Genomic DNA, 18481 nt, shown 5'->3' with positions numbered 1-18481 from the left:
TTTCCCAACTTCTGGGCTCATAGACTGCAGATATTGTTGAACTATTACACTAATTTCTAACGGAATGGTCTATAACTGTCAACTGCAATGAACCACAAAACTGATTTAAAACATGATGAAAAATAAGATATATACTGCATGAGAATCATAAAAGTAAGTTCAGTATATTATTCTGTTTTTAAAATAACAACTATAACTAAATATATATGATTTAATGCAATGCGAAGACCGTTTACTAAAGTTAGTGAAGCATAGATATCCCAAAAATAATACACTTCCATATTACGTACAAGTATTTTCCAGATCTGTAATTATAATTGTATCAAAACACATAATTAGAATGTAACGAGAGAATAGAATCAAAGAGAATTTTATCAAAACACATAATTAGAGAGTGACGAGATAATAGAGGGAAAGTTAGAGTGAGAAATGTGTATAAAACATTTTATCCTACATTTAACGAAACATGGACATCTCAATATAACTCTTAATGGCAATACTGAATAGATATTTTAGAGATCAACAACTTTAAATTGTCCTGGAATAAATTATCATTACACAGAAAGAAGTAAACGTTTTCCTAAACCTAATAAAGTGGAGCATAAACATCTTTATGTTATTTATTACTTTTCTGTATACTAAACAAGTACTTTAAAGATTAAAACTATATAGTTGTAACCGTATAATCTGAACTAATTATTACTAGATTGTGTGATGGAAAAGAGAACAGAGCTATTATCTCACTAAGTAGAGTATAAACATATCAATGTAACTACAGGTCTATACACTGAACCATCTACAATTGACCATGTACAAATAGTGATAAGACAGAAATCAAAAACCCGGATATAAAGTAAGAGAAAGAGGGAGAGAGAGAGAGATGGCAAAGACAAAGACTTATGGCAAAGACACTGAACTGTCTACAATTGTTCATGTACAAATAGTGATAAGACTAAAATCAAAAACCCGGATATAAAGTATGAGAAAGGGAGAGAGAGAGAGAGAGAGATGGCAAAGACTTATGGCTACTGTTATTATAATACATATATCTTAGTTTTACTAACTACTCTTCTGCGTATTAAACAAATATAGTAAGGATCTTCAAACTATAGTTGTCGCTAAGCACAAAACTGTGTTTCAAGCATGTCATTAAAACAATGTTGAAATCATTAATTAATCCGTGTTAATATTATATCGTGTAATTGTTCAGTTTTGTTAGCAGACAACTATGAAAAGTCATCATTTTTAAGTAAATATTTTTTATGAGGAATACAAATCGATTCCCTTAATAGATAATTATAAATATGAAATGATTTCAAAGATTTAATCCTATAGTAATAGTATAGTACTATTACTATAGTAACACTATAGTAATGTTATAGTATAGTAATTATAGTATAGTAACTATAGTAATGTTACCCAAAATTACTTACTGTGACCTATTTCTAGCATTATTATTGCTATCAAATATATAAGGTAGTGTGAACTAATAAAGCTATTAACATTTACATTTATCTATTTACATAGATATATGGTATATAAATAAGTTGTTTTTTTAAATGAAATCTACTCATCATTGCAATGTTGTTGTCATTCCTCGTGATATTAACAGATTCCGCGCTCGTAAGTACTTCTAAGTTGTGTACAGTTTGGCTACTTTTTAATATGCTTGATGCGAAGCAAAGTAGCTTAAAAGCCACTTCCGTTCCATGTTGTCAATATTTGTTTCGCAATGATTTTTTTTTCCTTAGATTTATATTAAAGAATTTTTTTGTATTTTTTATGTTGGTAACATTACACCAAATCACACTCCAGAGTATAGCAGCAACAATACAGTTGCATTGTGTGCATAGCCAGCGCTTCGAACTTATTTAGAGGCAAATCGTTAGCGGCACTATTCACGAGTACATATCTGCGTTTAGTGAATTTTTATTTTATTTTCATATATCCTTTATTTTTTCTTTTTATTTCAACATTTTTGCTTTACATTTCACTGTTTCGGTCTCAGTCTGCCTGTCTGTTTGCTGCTCCATCCATGTACGTGTCCAACAAGTTTCACATTTTTATTACGCCCAGTGTGTATTTGGTGCTGTTATCCTTGTGCTATGGTTGGGTTTTTTGCGAAATCATTGCAATAGACTGCCACATTTGATATAGAATTACCCCCTCGCATACTTGTATAAGCATTAAGTTATGCTGTAGCGTGACCCTCTCAGCAATGCAATTCACAAAGTGAAATTGCTGGAAATTGTTCAAAATTGCGTAAAGTGGCAAGTGGTGATATCCTTTTTGTAGTAAAAGAAAAAAAAAGGATACACAAAAATCGCTGACAAAAATAATAGTATCTGAGATAAAATAAAACCAATACATGCAGTTCTGTTTGCAGTTGTTGCACGTTTTTTACTGAATTTTAATAATCTCTTTTTTAATCAAACAACAACTAATGCACCAACAGCTTTAAGCAAGCTTTAGTCGACTCTGAATGATATCCTGAAAACTTTTTTATTGCACATAAAATCAAACGTTTGTGACATTAGAGTAGTTTCAGTGATTGTTTCAGCAGCAGAGCAGAGCAGAGATCAGAAAATAATTTCCTTCTAGATATTCACAAATTCACAAATTTATATGCACATTATATAAAACAATTTGAGCCAAGTTAATAACTTCATTATGAACATTTAAATAAATGTTAACAGCAAATAAAGAAACGACAAGGACTTGTAGAACATCCCGAATGATTTCGGTAGGGAAAAAATTTTATAAAGCAATGTATTGTGGATTGAAAAAATTGGAACTCTGTCAAAACAGTTGAGTAATTATCCAATTAAAACGGAGCGCAGCTTAAGGCACGCGTCAGCTTGACAAGCGTGACAACGAAACAGGCTCAGTGGCCAGGACACGTAACAGCCATACCAACTCAGCCTCTAAAATGCTCACACACACGCATACGCGTACATGCCGGCACGCACGGGCAAGCATGAATAAATAAGCGACAACTCACAAAGCTGGGCAGACGGCAGACGGCAGCAGCAGCAGCGGCAGATGACATCCTTTTTACGCTTGAGTGATGCAAATAATAAAAATTATGATTGCTCAAAAATGGAGCAATTCCGTTGTTTGGACCCATAAGCAGGGGAGACGTTGGACGTGATTGGGGCATAATTGAAAGAATTATTTTGACAGCTGAATTACATGTCTGCGATTGCTTAGGACATTTACGAGTATAGATTTAATTTATTGATTTTTATTTAAATAAAGATATTTCTTTATTGAAAGTTTATTGAAAAATTGATATGGGTTGGAAGATTGTTGCTGTACCATGTTTGTATGGGATATGCTAAAATGAAATATTTGATAGTTTATAAATGAAGACATAATAAACACAAAACGAGCATCTAAATTTCCATCCTTAAAATAAAATAACACACACCCCCTTATACTGGATATTTGTTGAATATTGGTATCAACTTCAGAATTGAATGCAAATCATAAAACTAATTTTGCAAATTTTATGAAACCTTCTTCCAGTTCATTATTCTGCGAAGGAGCCTAGTAACATATAACATATAACTATGTAGCTAAGGATGTAACGAGCTAAAGATACAAGCAGCGTCCCAACGTGTAAGTGATTTCTCTCGCTTTCCACTCCTCTTCAACTTGCTCTCTATAACCAGTTGGTTTAAGGTTTCTGACTACCTAAAGGAATTAAGTCGGATAAACATTGCAGATTACTTTCATTAGCCTAGTTCGTCAGGCATGAAGTTATTGGTTCCGTAAGTCGATAAGAGTTTTAACACTCTTAGATATACCCACATTTCAATTACTTATTCGTTGATGTTTTCGCAATCCACAATTTGTATTACTAAATTGTAAACCAAAGTCAGGAAAGCTTTAAGAAATATAAATGCATTTAAGACTTTACTAATGTTTTTCAAATTCAATTTCTTTTTGTGAGGTTTGTGGTAAGAACTTGTCAACTACAACCTGAGATCATTGTCAGATTTGATTTACTTGAATATAGACGAAGATGACTAACATGACTTTCGTTTTGGATTTGTTGATTTCTAGATGACCACATCGATTGGTGGATGATACTTTATTCATCAGTAAGGTGTACTCTTATTCGTAAGATCCCAATATCTATACGTCATTATCTAAATTTAACGGAATGGATTTATTCTTTATTCTTTTATACTAGGGGTTCTTGCAAGGAATGTGGTAGCAAAACGGCGAAAAATCGCTAACTGAGGTACATGAAAGTTATCCAATGGCTTGTCACTGCAACCAACCAACCAACTATGTATATGTCATATGCATATCTCAAACTGTAAATATTATTTTCTCATACAAATAGCAATAGTTCAACTGCCAACAACCCATGTTATTTAAATGCCGTATTTTTGCAGCAAGTGCATTTAAGTCTCATACACTCAAAACTACTTGTGGTTGATAAAAATCGAAAATAATCTTCAAATTATTTTAAAAGTACATTAACTGTTGAACAACGAAACGACATACTTTGGTGAAGACTACTGAAAGATTGAATAAACAAAATATGCACACGTATCCTTCGAAAGCCCCAATCGAACTTTCGCTTCTGCCGGCTTAACCGAAAGTAAAATTTAAAATCAAACAAAAATATTTTCGCAGCCAAATCCACATTTTAATGTGCCGCGGTATAAGCTGAATATATGGAAAACGCAACGAAAATATCATAAAAATAACAATGAACAATGAATATCGTGAACGCACTCAGCAAGGACCAATCAAACAAACAATAACTTTGCATTGTCTGCAGTTGCAATGATTGCAAGAGTTGTACGTGCAGATATTGTCTGCACATTGCACTCGAAATAATGCCAAAAGAGCCCAAAATGAGCATTGCAGCTAAAACGTTGTCGATGCGTTTCCATACAACGCATTGCTGTAGGTTTGCTGTTGGTGTTGTCGTAGTCAATCGCTCACATTAATTTGTGCAATTGTTTCCTTGGCTTTATGAATTCATTAATATCCTTCCATGCAAATGGCAATGCGAGAGCGTATAAAACTACAGCGAACCAACTCCAATTAAACTTCAAGGGAGGACTTTTGTTGTTATTGCATTTCAGCGTTCAGATTGCATTTGAACGAAGTACGTACGTGTACTTAAAGCTTTACGCTAACAGCTGGAAATGAACTTAATAGCATTGCCTACACCCCCATTCGAACACCCGAACAATTTAAAATTCGATACCGGCGACAAAGATTTTCAATCGAAAAACCATCAGGAAATTAAAAGCGTCGCACATCAGTTTGTTGGACTCGTAAAATAGCAAAAGAGTACCGCATTACCAGCAACAGCTACTGCCGTGTAGAGGAGTTGCGAAAATACGGTTCATGTAGATTTCGGTAAATGAAGGAAAGAGCAGTTTTTGTTGTTTATTGTGCGGATTGCAATACTTTATACTTATGAGTGTGCCATAAATTATATGAAACCCATTTGCCGGCCGCAAAGGGAACGTTGGTGGCAAAGGCGAATAACATGCGGAGCAAGTAAATCAGTTCAAAGGATAATATATGCTAATTTAGAAGTTGACTATTACAAAAACAGAAGAAAGTGGAAATTGAGAGAAGCTCATTTGCAGAGAAAAATTCGATAAGTTAATACACTAGTGATTTTTTGAAAGATATAATGAACAGTGGAAATTAGATTCCGAAGGATTTCATTATCTGCTGACATTAACTACTAATATATTAATTTTAAAGCAAAGAAATTATTAACTCAACTATTGGAATAAAACTGAAATTTATCATTTATACAATTGATCACAATTTATGCAGGAGTTTATGTATCAAAGTCGAAGCAATGGAAAATACAAAGAAATTTATTTTTAATATTACCGAAAAATGTTCCCACGTAGTTTTTACTCTAGTGACGATATCCTAGTATTTGTTTGGAGTTAAAACTATAACTATTATAGTCCAACATATTAACTAATATATGAAAAAAGTGCCGGGAATCAGTCAATAAAATACAAAATACGTACCAATATCAATATTTTTGGTGTCGACTTATAGGTAGATTCTTTCTGAAATAATACACTTACGCCTCGATGTAGTAATTTAAGTTTTGAAAAACGAAGAAAGTCGATGGGAGCCATTTCAGGGGTGCACGTTGGCCGATCGAAAACATTTGTTGAGTTACTGGACAGAAATACGTTCGCAATTTTCTTTTCACAAATTTTATATCAGCCAATAATATTTGTTTACTGCCTTACTTTATGATAAGAATTCAAAGTACACACTACCGTTGCAATCGACGAAAACTATAAACATCATCTAAACTTTTATTGGATTTTGACATATTTTTTTCATCGACCGGTTTGCATATTAAACTCGGAAATTGATACATTATCGCGTTGTAAATAAACCAAATGCCAAGAGACGATTAAATTCAGCTTGATCAAAAAGAACAGTGTTACCAACTTAGTGACAAAAGAAGTTTCAACAATCCTGCAACGTGGAATTTTTAGAAAATCGATTCCCTATAGTATAGACTATAAGGCTTAATAGATATTTAGATATTCGAAAGTTTGAAATAATTCTAATGGCAAAACTTAATCGAAATACTATTAGTGAAAGCAATACCATAGCCTTATATAAAGCAAAACCAATCAATCTCAATATAGGCCGCAAAGTAAAAAAATACATGTCTATTATAGGCAAGAACCCAATATTATCTGTCTGTAAGCTTAAGTGTCAGTTCGCCGCCTAAGTAAGATCCAACATATTTAGTTTTTTTTCTGTTTTTGCTAAAAGAATTTCTATAAAAATATTAGAGTTTTAAGAAGTTTGGTACTTACTTCCAAAAACTGAGTTATGTTAATTAGTGTCAATTCTCTTTACGAAATGGAAAAGATGACAAAATATTTCATTATAAAGTATTGTTACTACTTTTTGAATTTAAGCAATTTATTAATTTTTTAAAAACTGTAAATTTAATAAAGCATATGTGTCTTGTCTAATGAATAAATATATTTTACACAGTTTAATTTAATTAAAAATTACAGCTGAGCTCATATAAAACGCACATAAAGCATATAGTCTTTTACTTGCTCCTTGTATAGAAAATTCCTTCTTTTGCAGAAAATTCATATAATATTTGCCTTTTTTGTAATTTTCTTATGATTTTTTCTTTTGATTGATTACAGAGCCTTTTTGTAGTCTTATTGCGAGCACTTATAGTCCTCACATACTCCCAACCGAACTCTTCAACTTTTCACAAGAACAAATTTTAAATTTCCACTGCCGGCAATAATTTCTAAACCAACCTAAATTTAATAAATTTTCTTACTCTCAATTGGCTCCGAAGTCGAAGCCTTTGAAGTAATGGAATCTTCCATTCTTGCTGTATATTTTTATTGAGCTCCTTAGACATATCAGGAGCAAACGAATGAAATGCATTTCGTTGGTATTTTGTGTTTTGTGGTACTTGCAGATAAAATTTCAAACAAATAAGAAACAAAGGTAAACACAGATTTTTGTGGTCTGTTGAAAATGTACAAATTCACTTATATTGCAGCATTTAATGTGCACTAAAATCCAATTTAAATTTATCTACAAGCATTCATACTTTTCTTCATTCGAGTTTTTTCCATATGCAAGAAGAGTTTCAGATTCTAAAATGCCTTCACATAAAGAAATGTACATACATATCTCTGCCTAAAGCAATAACCATAGAAACGTGATTTGTTGTTGTTTTAAAGCTTGTACTTTAGCACTTAGAAATCGTATTAATTTTTAATTTAACAATAAACTTTTATTTGAGCTGCACTAATAATAAGAACTATTTTTATTTCTTAACTCCTCTTTCAGATGTGACGAATATTGATTATGTAAAAATTGTGGCAGAAGCCGGCAAAAATGTCACCATACCTTGTCCTGGAGTAACCGAGCACTCATTGGTCGATACTTTAGTTTGGAAAACTACAACAACAGTTGTAGCGCAATTTGCTAATCGAATATCTTTACTACCAAGTCCAAGGGTAAGTTCACCAAAACTAATTAAATAACATGATATTCAGATAATGCTGAACTAATGATCAAGCACATGGTCTGAACAATATATTATTATTATGTTGAGGGTAGTTGAGTAAGTACACTTGAGCACTTTAATCTCTATTAACTTTGAGGTTTTTTCATAACCCCTCACTACGCCTTGACTGGATTATTGTTTATCACTTCAACAGACTAAGCAATAACCGACCACAGAAAAAAACTGTAATTCAAAACTCAATCACAATTATAATATTTCTACGTTGATTTTAGAAATCACAGAATGTGAAACCCTGTATATTAATTTTTTAATTCATATTGCTATATACTCATTTGATGATAATAAATTTTGATTTTGTTTTTTAAATAGCAAATGTTTTTTTAGCTAATGGAATAAGATAACTTTAATACTTGTCTTAAACTATTACATATTAATGAAACAGATTAATTGAAAATACTGCTTTAATGCTAATTAACTATCATATATTTTTCCTTCTCTATAGAAATATATTTCAATGAAAGTCTTAGTCACTTATTTTAAATAAAGAGTTCTTCCTCATTTTTTAATTCACTGTCTGTACTCACAATGATGTCTGCTTTGATGTCCATGTCTCTCTCAAGATCATCACTAGAATTTTGTTTCGAAATATATACATGTAAAAAAATAATCATTAAATATTACTTTGTATTTAGTAAAATTAAAAAGTATTATTTAAAGTAAACTGAATGCTTTTGAATTGTTTGTTGCTAACAAAACTTTTGTGCGGTTATTGTCCGTGTTGACATGACGATATATAGTAAAAGCTTAGGAGATAAAATATCATTTCATTGCTAGCTAAAGTTTTAAGTCCTTTAATCTAAACTTTTTGTTGAACTCTAAGTTTTATAGCATTTTAGTGCAATGAACAACTTTATTGCCATATATTTTTCAACTAACATATAAATAATAAATAAATTTAAACCATATTGAAGGTATGTGCTCTATGTGCTAAAAATTTCTCCAACTTAATTCACTTTATTTTACACTACACTTTGAATGTGTTAACACTGTCAGCAACAAAACAATGCCAATAAAATCCTTCCAACACACGAACTTGGCTGTAAACAGCTTAACATTTTCTTTTAGCCTTAAGTGGCTATATTTACAGCACATATTCCGAAAAATTTTAGACGAAAAACATGTGAGTGTGGTTTCGAGTATCTATGTTTGGCTTAAGCTGATACTACTGAACATAACAACAACAACGACAACAACAACAACAACAACAGAAACAAATAAGACTGCAAAAATAAAAGTTAATTCTACAAGTAAAAGCAACATTAAACGAACCAAATGAAATTAGTTTTAGATTGCACACTCCTGCGAGCAATGTTTAGTGCGGCTCTTATGCATTTACACAAATCTGCATAGATACAATATTTACTCCTACATTCACTCATACATATATACGTATAACTATAGTTTCAAACATATGAATATATGAGTATATATGTTTACATATATATAAATACGTTACTGTGTATGAAAATTATTATAGCTTTTTTGAATTTTTGAAGCATCAAAATTTGTCAAGCATAAATATTGTTAAGTTACTATTAAATATATCCTAGCAAAAAGTTTAAAAAAAATTGTTAGATAAATAAATAAAAGCATAAATAATACAAAAATCTTGCAAGAAATTTTAACTATAAAGTTTATTCAGTATTTTTAGATACTTTTATGCACAAAAGGCTCGTATCGTTTTTACTCATTTCCAAAACATTTTCATTGATATATGCACTCTTATGTGGCCAACTTAGTTAGACAGACATTGTAGTTATTGTTAAATATTTTTTAAATTTAACATATTATATGCTAAGCTTAAATTTAATTAAGAATCTTTGGTGCACCAAATTCAATAATACTTGACTTAGCAAATTTGCTTCATTGCATTTTAATTGTAACTAACAAGAATTTAGTGCTGCGTACGACCATAAACTAAAATTGATATATTTCTAAACAATTCGAAAGACAGTAAAGCAAAATTTATTGATCTTTTAAGTAACTTAAATTGCAATGAACAAGAAATATAACTGCTAGAAAGCAATAGGACGTAACATGACCTTTGAGATCTATTCTGCTATACCCGGGAATATACAGATCAATCGTGTTATACCAAAGGAAAGTCTGCGTAGGTAACTTGATATATATAAAGCTCTTAATTAACTCAAGAAAATTGAATGCTTAAAGTCTTCAGACCTTCGTTGCATCAGTATAAGGTAGTTAGAGATATTACATCCATTTTCTGATATACACAGAACTAGAACAATATTTTCACCAGATGTTTAATTTTGTGTGTTAGACATCGTAACCCCTAAAAACAATTCATTAATTTTAGCTCAGATCAGTTTAGACAAAAAAGATATGTAAGTAGTGCTAAAACCCTGCATAAACCTGAAAGTTTCGTAACCAAACCAAACTAAAGTCCTTGAAGACAGTTAATGAAGAAACGCGCTACTTAAGATATGTGTTTCATTGGCGATTTCTGAGATATAATTCACCCCAATATCACAGACGAACTGCAGTACTACAAAACTAGCTCAAAACAATTTTATTTAATTTTTCCACATGAACAGAAAAATTACTTCAGTATTTACTTGATACACGTTTACCTGCATTAGGAGCAATCATCACTGCTGGTAATATCCTGCTTTAATGCATACGTCATTACCTTTTATTTCCATGTAACAATACTAAATAGTATTCTGCAGTTCTTTCTTTCGAAGAAAAAACATTATGTTTAAATCTAAACTCTACTAGAAGTTCAAAAAGTGCTTTAAAAAATCTTTATAGTATTTTTTAGTAGCATTTTTAATAACGTACACGTATATAAGTAAAATATGTACACTATAATCTTGTAAAATAACTTAGGTTTTAATAAAAACTGTAAAGGTTGGATAAAGTTTTCATCCATTCTTCAATGTGTGTAAATCATAAAATGATGGTTAAGATGACTATATATTATTTGCAAATTGGGATGAATTTAGTCCATCTGAGTTAAAGTGCTGTTAGTTTATGTATATGTTCGCAACACATATCGCACCAAAACGTCTTGTTTGGGTTATACCATTTGGTAGAGTAGAACCAAGATTAGAGAAATATATGTCATGACTAGCCATAACATTGACAGTTTTGGGATATGTCCACCCGATTGTTACAAAAAATTTAAATTATATCCGAACATATAACCTCAATGGATACCGACTAAGTTTTGTCCAATTAGGCGCATTATCTTGATATGATCGTCTGTTGAGATCAATGGTCTTTTGGCAGTTAACCACGTCAGATAACTAATACTCATGTTACTTAAAAAAAGGAAAAGCCTTTAAATAGTAAATGAACTACTTCTAGTTATAAGAAAAAAGAATAACTATGTTGCCGTATTTCTTTGAAAGCATTTATTTGCATTTTTGCTTATAAGTAAACTATCTCACAGGTGAAAATATCACAGTCATGTGATCTAATTTCGTCTTTTTTCTTATTAAAATTTATATCTAGGTACATATTTTAATTTCTGTTGAATTTTATTATTTTATAAAGTTAATTAATCTCTCTTACCCTGTATTCTATTGAAACTATTACATCTTTCTATAGTTTCAATAGAATTTCTATTTCAAATGCACATTTTGTTGTTTTAAGAATATTTCAAAACTTTTGCTTGATTTCACTTCAGAGTCAATTTTTAAGCAATTTTATTTCTTATTTACCAACAACAATGAATGCAATAAAAACGTAATTGTAAAAACTGCATCCTTTTCAAAACTTTTGTATTTAAAACAATTTTATAGAGAAATTTAAATATTATTTACATTGCATATTAATTAATTTTCTTCAATTGATTTGTTCATAGAACTGAGCACAAACAGGAAAAACAAACAAATTCAATTTAAATGTTCATTGAAAATTTATTATTTTTCCATTGAACAATCAAATTTCAAAAAAATTCTGGTGAAATTAATTTTCTAGATAGTTTTTCTTTGTACTGCATATTAACATTCTTCTGAACAATAGTTGCCCCTTCCAAAAATTTGAAAATGTTGGTCGAAACTTAAAGTAACTTAAATGACTCATCTTTTTGTAAAATTGTAAATTCAACTTTAATTACTCTATATAAATTCCTAAAAGCTTAAATTTGAACTATTAAACAAAAGTATATATGTTTTAAAAAAAAACCCAGCAAGAAACCACTATGGTAATCAAGCCACTTTTTAAATCTAGCAAACCCACACTAAAATTATCGTCTCGTTACGCAAATGGACTAAATTAACTCACTTCACTAAGAATCTTACCTTCGGTAACTCTAAGCTAATGCTAATAATGTCAATAACACATAAACTGACTAGTTAAAATACTTGAATTTCCAGCTCGATCGGTTTGTTACATTTCTTTCTCATGATTTTTCAAGCAAAAATCTTTTGTACTGTTACTTTCTTCACCTTGCTAGTTACTCTGCCATCTACATCCACTCTGCTATCAGCACTATCACTTGACATTATAAAGTCATAAGTCTATAAAGTCATCAAGTCCTGCCAAAAGTACTAGACATGTGTACAACTACACTATAGTTTCTTAATAATCAGCTATTACACTGTGACCTAAGTGTTTTCACAATATATGAAAGGCTTAGCCATATTTGTTTCAGTTACTATAAATAACCAAAAGATTTACAACAATTCCCGCGTTTCAAGATAATTCGGTATAAATCCATTTCTTTTAATAAAGAAAACAATTATAATGATCCTCTTTTCTTCTTATAGTTTCAATTCTATGAAGTATCTGCTTTAAGTGTTAGTTCCTACTTCCCGAAAATGTCTGATATCTGTTTATTATAATAGAAATCGATAGACAACGCTAAATCGATTCATTTATTAATAGATTTAGGGTTTTATTGATTAATGACAAACTTGATTACCTTCTACGCTTTTTACAAGAATGTGTAGGTTATAAAAGAGAATATTTATTCAATACCAATACCAAATATCAGAACCGTTTTACTATTAATAAAAAAAGTTTTGTGCAATAAAGTTTCTCATTTATGTGTAAATTTTACCACAAACCCGCCGTAAAGAACTTCACACCATTGCATACTTCACAAAAAGTCGCATCGTGGAAATAAAATCGGTAATTTAAATTCTTGAAATTTAAATTTCGTATTTAATTCGACCGTGAAGCTATAAATTTCATTTCTATCAGCTTAACTTTTTTATGCTCAGTAGTTTACCAGCTTTAATTTCCAATCTCCATTCGAGTTACAGTCCTCAGCGTTTTTAAATGCAGAATAAAGAAAAAATTTTTGTGAAGGGAAAAGAAAAACAAAATTATCACTTCTATCAAGTAAATCATTTTAATAGCTTGTACACCTCGTGTAAGCTTAGACTAAGTCCAAAGAAATGTTATTCATTCCATAGTCGCACTCCTGGCTACCTTCATTTGTGTTATTTTTTCCATGCAGAATTTTCACAACTTCTCAACTGAGACACAAATCATTACCAACATCCATAAAACAAAAGTTAATAGCTCCGCTAACTAAGAGTAGCAACTGTAGCCGGAGCAACTTCAGTAACTCCAACAACAGTGCAAAAGCACTAAAAACTGTATATGAGAGGACGCAGTAGATACTGTGTTGGATGCTGCCGCTGCTGCGTTTGCTGCTGCTGCTACGACTACTGCCACTACTACTGCTCCTGTGATGGTTGTTGGCACATGGATATGGCAACAAAAACACTACCGAAGTGAAATAATACAAATGACTTTAAAGTGAAAACTTTTAATACACATCGCAGCGATTTTTGCTGCCTTTAGTAGAGAAGAATAATGTGAATTGGTATTTGGATAGGACTGGCAGTGCAACTAAAATGTCCCAGTGCGCTATTTAACACATCTTCAGTGCAGTGGTGATAGTCGGCACGCGTATCCTTAATCAGTAGTCTTATGACTGCAGCTGCTACCTTCAATTCAGGACTCCCGTGTGTGTACTTAAGCTAAGGAAGACGGAAAAAAATAGTACACATAGTAGTTGAATAACAGCAAGAGAGGAACTCAAAATTTATACGAAAGTAAAGAAAGTGTTCCACTAGTTGTGAAATTTTCAAAATTATTAACATTAAAAATAGTTATAGGCGTGACAGTCGTATGTGGCTTAGTTGCACACACAACTACAATTTTATTAACAGCTTTTACACGCACCTCAGCGTCATAACTTCTGAAACTTTTTTACACATAATTTTCAAATAATGCTTTGAAAAGTTTTTCGTATGCCACGCCCTTACCTACTGATATATATATATTGCATATATGTAAAATATTACTAAAAGATAGATACCTGCACAGCCAACGTATATACGAATCTATGCAAAAATTATAAAAGTAGCAGAAAATTTTGTGTAGTAAAAGTTTCCAATGAAGTAGTGCATTTCCACATCCTCCATGCCTTGCTAATGGAAATATTTGCACATAATTGTATTTTAAATCTCAAAAGCATAATTAAGAGAAAAGTGCTTTCTATCTGAAGACATATTTCAGATATACTTCTTTTTCTTCACCTCATTGTTGTAGTATGAATATTGAGGACATAAAAGAGTTTTTAATGTATCCTAAGGTAACGCAAGGTAAGGCAAGGTAAGGTAAGGTACATACGGGCACAAGTTCTTAGAATTGCTAGTTGCTCATGGAGGAAATGAAAATTTTAGTTGAAGTTTGTGAAAGTTACTTAACATAATTAAGCCTCATCTCTTATTAAGTTAATAAACTTAATTTTAATTATTATATTTTAATATTCTTATTTCTCTTTATTGCAGATACAACTTTTCACTGAAAATTTTGGCTTACAGTTTGTACCAGCAATTGCCTCCGACACCGCTGAATATATTTGTCTAGTAAATGACAGACATATACCAGAAGCCATTGTGGATCTATTGGTGCAGGGTAAGTACATTTTACATACATCTGAAGTAAACTGAAAATCACAATTTTTATTTTTGAAAAATAAAATAAAAATTATTCACTAAATTAATAAAGATGAAATAATTATTTTACTATGACGATCAGTATTCGGGAATATACATTAATGATGTATTGTCTATTAATAAATTTCGCTTGATACAGAATAATTTTTGGACTAAGAATTTTCTTATACTACATCCTTTTTTATTCCAAATGAACATGCAAATCTTTATTATATTACCTATCTTTATGGTCACGAAAGTAAATATATTCCCTTTCAAGACTCTATTTTTTAATCCAGTAAAATTTATAAATATAGGGTAACAAGCAGCCACGGTTTTAAACTCTATTATCATAAACGGATTAATAATAATAAAGACCGCTTAGCAAAATATTATTTATAAATAGGTTAATAGAATTAATAATTATTTTTTAATACTGATTAACATAATTTGTTCTCCAAAAGGAACTATTGAAGATAGCAGAGATATCAGAAATATATTTTATTTAAAATTGATATTTTAATTAATTGATTAATTGTATCTCTATATAGTTAATAAAAATTAATTAATAGTTAATAACAAAATTAATGTATTCTTATGAATACTACTTAAGTACACAGTTTATAATACATATCTATATTGTACAGCATATATATTCTATTCTAACAAATCGAATTCTATTTTAACCTTCCAATTATGTAGACTAAAAGGGTGTAACTGAATAGGGATTGAAATGAGCTATCAATAATTATTTAACTACTTCCCAATTTCTAGTTCCTTTAAAGTCTATATAAGTGCAATAACATAGTACAGGCAAACTAGTAACCTTCTGCTTAAGCTAGAAATACCTAGCTGAAGGATCATTAAGAGAAATCGAAACTTTATTTCAAAGTAATTAGTTTATAATAGAACTTTTTTATTATTATTGTGTAATGATAAATTCAAGTCATTACTCTGATTAACAACAAAAGTATTGTTGTATAATTTACAACAGTTTTTTCCTTGCCTCCTTCTCAAACTTTTTCTAATTTTCGATTTCTTTGAATATACTAATCACATTCTTTAACTAACTACCAAAATCTCTTGATAGAATCTGAGAATATCCTTTTGTATTTACTACTTAGAATTTATAATATAACTAACTACAAATATGTTCAATCCACCCGTTTATATCCAGTTTTCAGTTTTCTTTTATATCTTAAGAAATGATGTACCTATGCTAATGAAACTTCTTCAAAAATACTATAAAAAAATGTTGATAATGATAACTATATAAGATTAGAACTTATACGAGTGCGGGTAATAAAAGTATTTTTATATTTTTTCTTATAAAATATAGGTAAAGTAAATATATTCCGTTTTATTATCGCTAACACCAATAAGCAACTGATTTAACCCACGATCCATTAACATTTTTGACCTACTTTTATATAGTCTTGGAACAATAACTCTTAAATTATTTCCATTCCACTGATTTCATTACTGTTGGTATTTTTATGTTTATATTACAAATTTTCAACTGTACTTACGTTTTCTCTTTTATTGTTAACACATTTCTACTTACAGATGTGCCTGATCCACCTGAACGACCTTTACTGATAAGTTTCACATCGCGTTCAGTAAATTTATCATGGGCGCATTCGCAGCATCCCAGAAATGCACCTGTGACGCATTTCATTATCGAAACACGGTAAGTAAAACGATAAAAACGCAAATGCAGTGCTCGTACGTTGCCAACATAAAATCCTGCAGAGAATAATCAAGACTTATAGAGGGAGGTTGGCAGTGATGTGCACTACAAACATTTTAAACAACTGCATAAAACTTGGTGCATTTATGTGTAATAATACCAAAGCCTTGCGGGACTAATACACTATAAAGTTCTTTGCACCATTTAGTGCGAATAAGAAGTCAGACATCTATGCATGACGGTGTAAGAATAAGTAATGATGCGTGATTTAATGCTGGAAAAGTTTCAGTATTAACATGATTTCAAAAACTGGAAAGAAGCATCAATAGGGATAATAAACCTTTTTAATTGTTGCTACCAGTGAATTATTTTCGATTCAAATAATAAAATAAAATAATTTTTTTTGTTGTTGTTATTTCTTTTGTTATTTCACAATAGTGGCGAGTCAATCATTTGTCTTTGTATGCATACAAAATAATCGCGTCATCTTGTCTCTTATAGTCCCGTTCACTTCAATTCACTGATGCATGCCAACATGATTTCAATAAAAATCATTTTATCATTGGCATTCGTTTTTATTAAGTTTCATGCATTTTTCCTTCCTCTTGCAACCAGTGGCATCCTCAATTTTTCTGCAATTTGGGTTATATGAGTGCCTCAAGTTGAAGGACATATTCAGGCGATTTCGCTGCGCTTTCCGCGTACACTGGAAACGTGTTGGTATGGTAATATATATGATATTTTCAATTTTATGATATTGTGAAATATATAATAATTCTACGAATTTTTAAACCGACTTGTGTACATGCTCAGGGCATTTTAATTTCACTGAGAAATAAAGCATATTTGAAATGCATATAATTTACTGCATATAATATATCGAAATTAAATAGCTGATTAATTATGGGCTCATGCCTTTTCATTTTATAAACTATTTGTAAATATTCATATGTCACCATTCAATCAATACTTCATTATTTCTCCACCTAAAAATATTACAAAAAAGCACAAACTTTCTAACTGAACTTACAAAACTTATATTCAATACAAACTTAGCAGTGACATATCTGCGAAAATGAGTTTGATTAATAAAATATCAACAAATTTTTCATGAATTCACTTAAGTTACACTTACATGGTTCAATTTTCTGGAACACCTTCATGACAACTTATCCATTTCCTTTAATGTCAGATAAAGTGACACGTGGTCGTCCAAAAAGTGTAGTAGCTACTTGACGTTCGGCTTACTTGCAACTCTTTAAGAAACTAGAAACTACAAGAAACATAGCGCTTCAAAATCGTGTAACTTATAGAATCCTAAAAAGGAACTTTCATTTGCTGTATGCATAATGCGTGGCATATTATGCAAATTCTCATGGTCGTGAGAAGACGTAATGGTGATTTGTTTGCCTTGCTTGCCCGCGTTGAAGATGGTAAATGACGGAAGGACACTACTTGCTTAATTTACATTTCTACACTCTTTATTTTGGTCCTGGTTTAGTTAGCTGTACTTTGTGTAGGGATGCATGTGTTGGCGCTGAAACAGCAACACAAATACAATGTAAATATATGCAACAAAACGAAAACAAAATTGCAGCGAACGCATAACAAACAAATATATAAAAATTTGAAGCATACTTTTGGGATATCAACAGAATGAAATTGCAAACTCTGCTGAATGCTGGAGCCAATATAAAGATGGTGATTCGAGATGGCGATGAGGACGACGATGACGATGACGACGTTGACGGCAATGATGATGATGAAAGTGCT

The 18481-nt window shown here is 30.9% G+C and overlaps 1 protein-coding gene across 1 annotated transcript in view; it reads left to right on the top strand.

Annotated features, from left to right (window-relative positions):
• Nucleotides 1-18481, top strand: part of LOC119676776 (protein sidekick-2-like) — a 227535-nt gene that overhangs the window by 190202 nt on the left and 18852 nt on the right. Inside the window, exons 2-4 of the mRNA XM_038088034.1 lie at nucleotides 7855-8024; nucleotides 14872-14998; nucleotides 16585-16708. Of these exons, the coding sequence (XP_037943962.1) occupies nucleotides 7855-8024; nucleotides 14872-14998; nucleotides 16585-16708 (421 nt within the window). The remainder of the gene's footprint in view (nucleotides 1-7854; nucleotides 8025-14871; nucleotides 14999-16584; nucleotides 16709-18481) is intronic.

Source organism: Teleopsis dalmanni, chromosome 2 (assembly GCF_002237135.1).
Source record: "Teleopsis dalmanni isolate 2A chromosome 2, ASM223713v2, whole genome shotgun sequence".
Lineage (NCBI taxonomy): Eukaryota > Metazoa > Arthropoda > Insecta > Diptera > Diopsidae > Teleopsis > Teleopsis dalmanni.
Note: the sequence above shows the minus strand (reverse complement) of the source record. Positions and strands in the feature narration are given on the sequence as shown.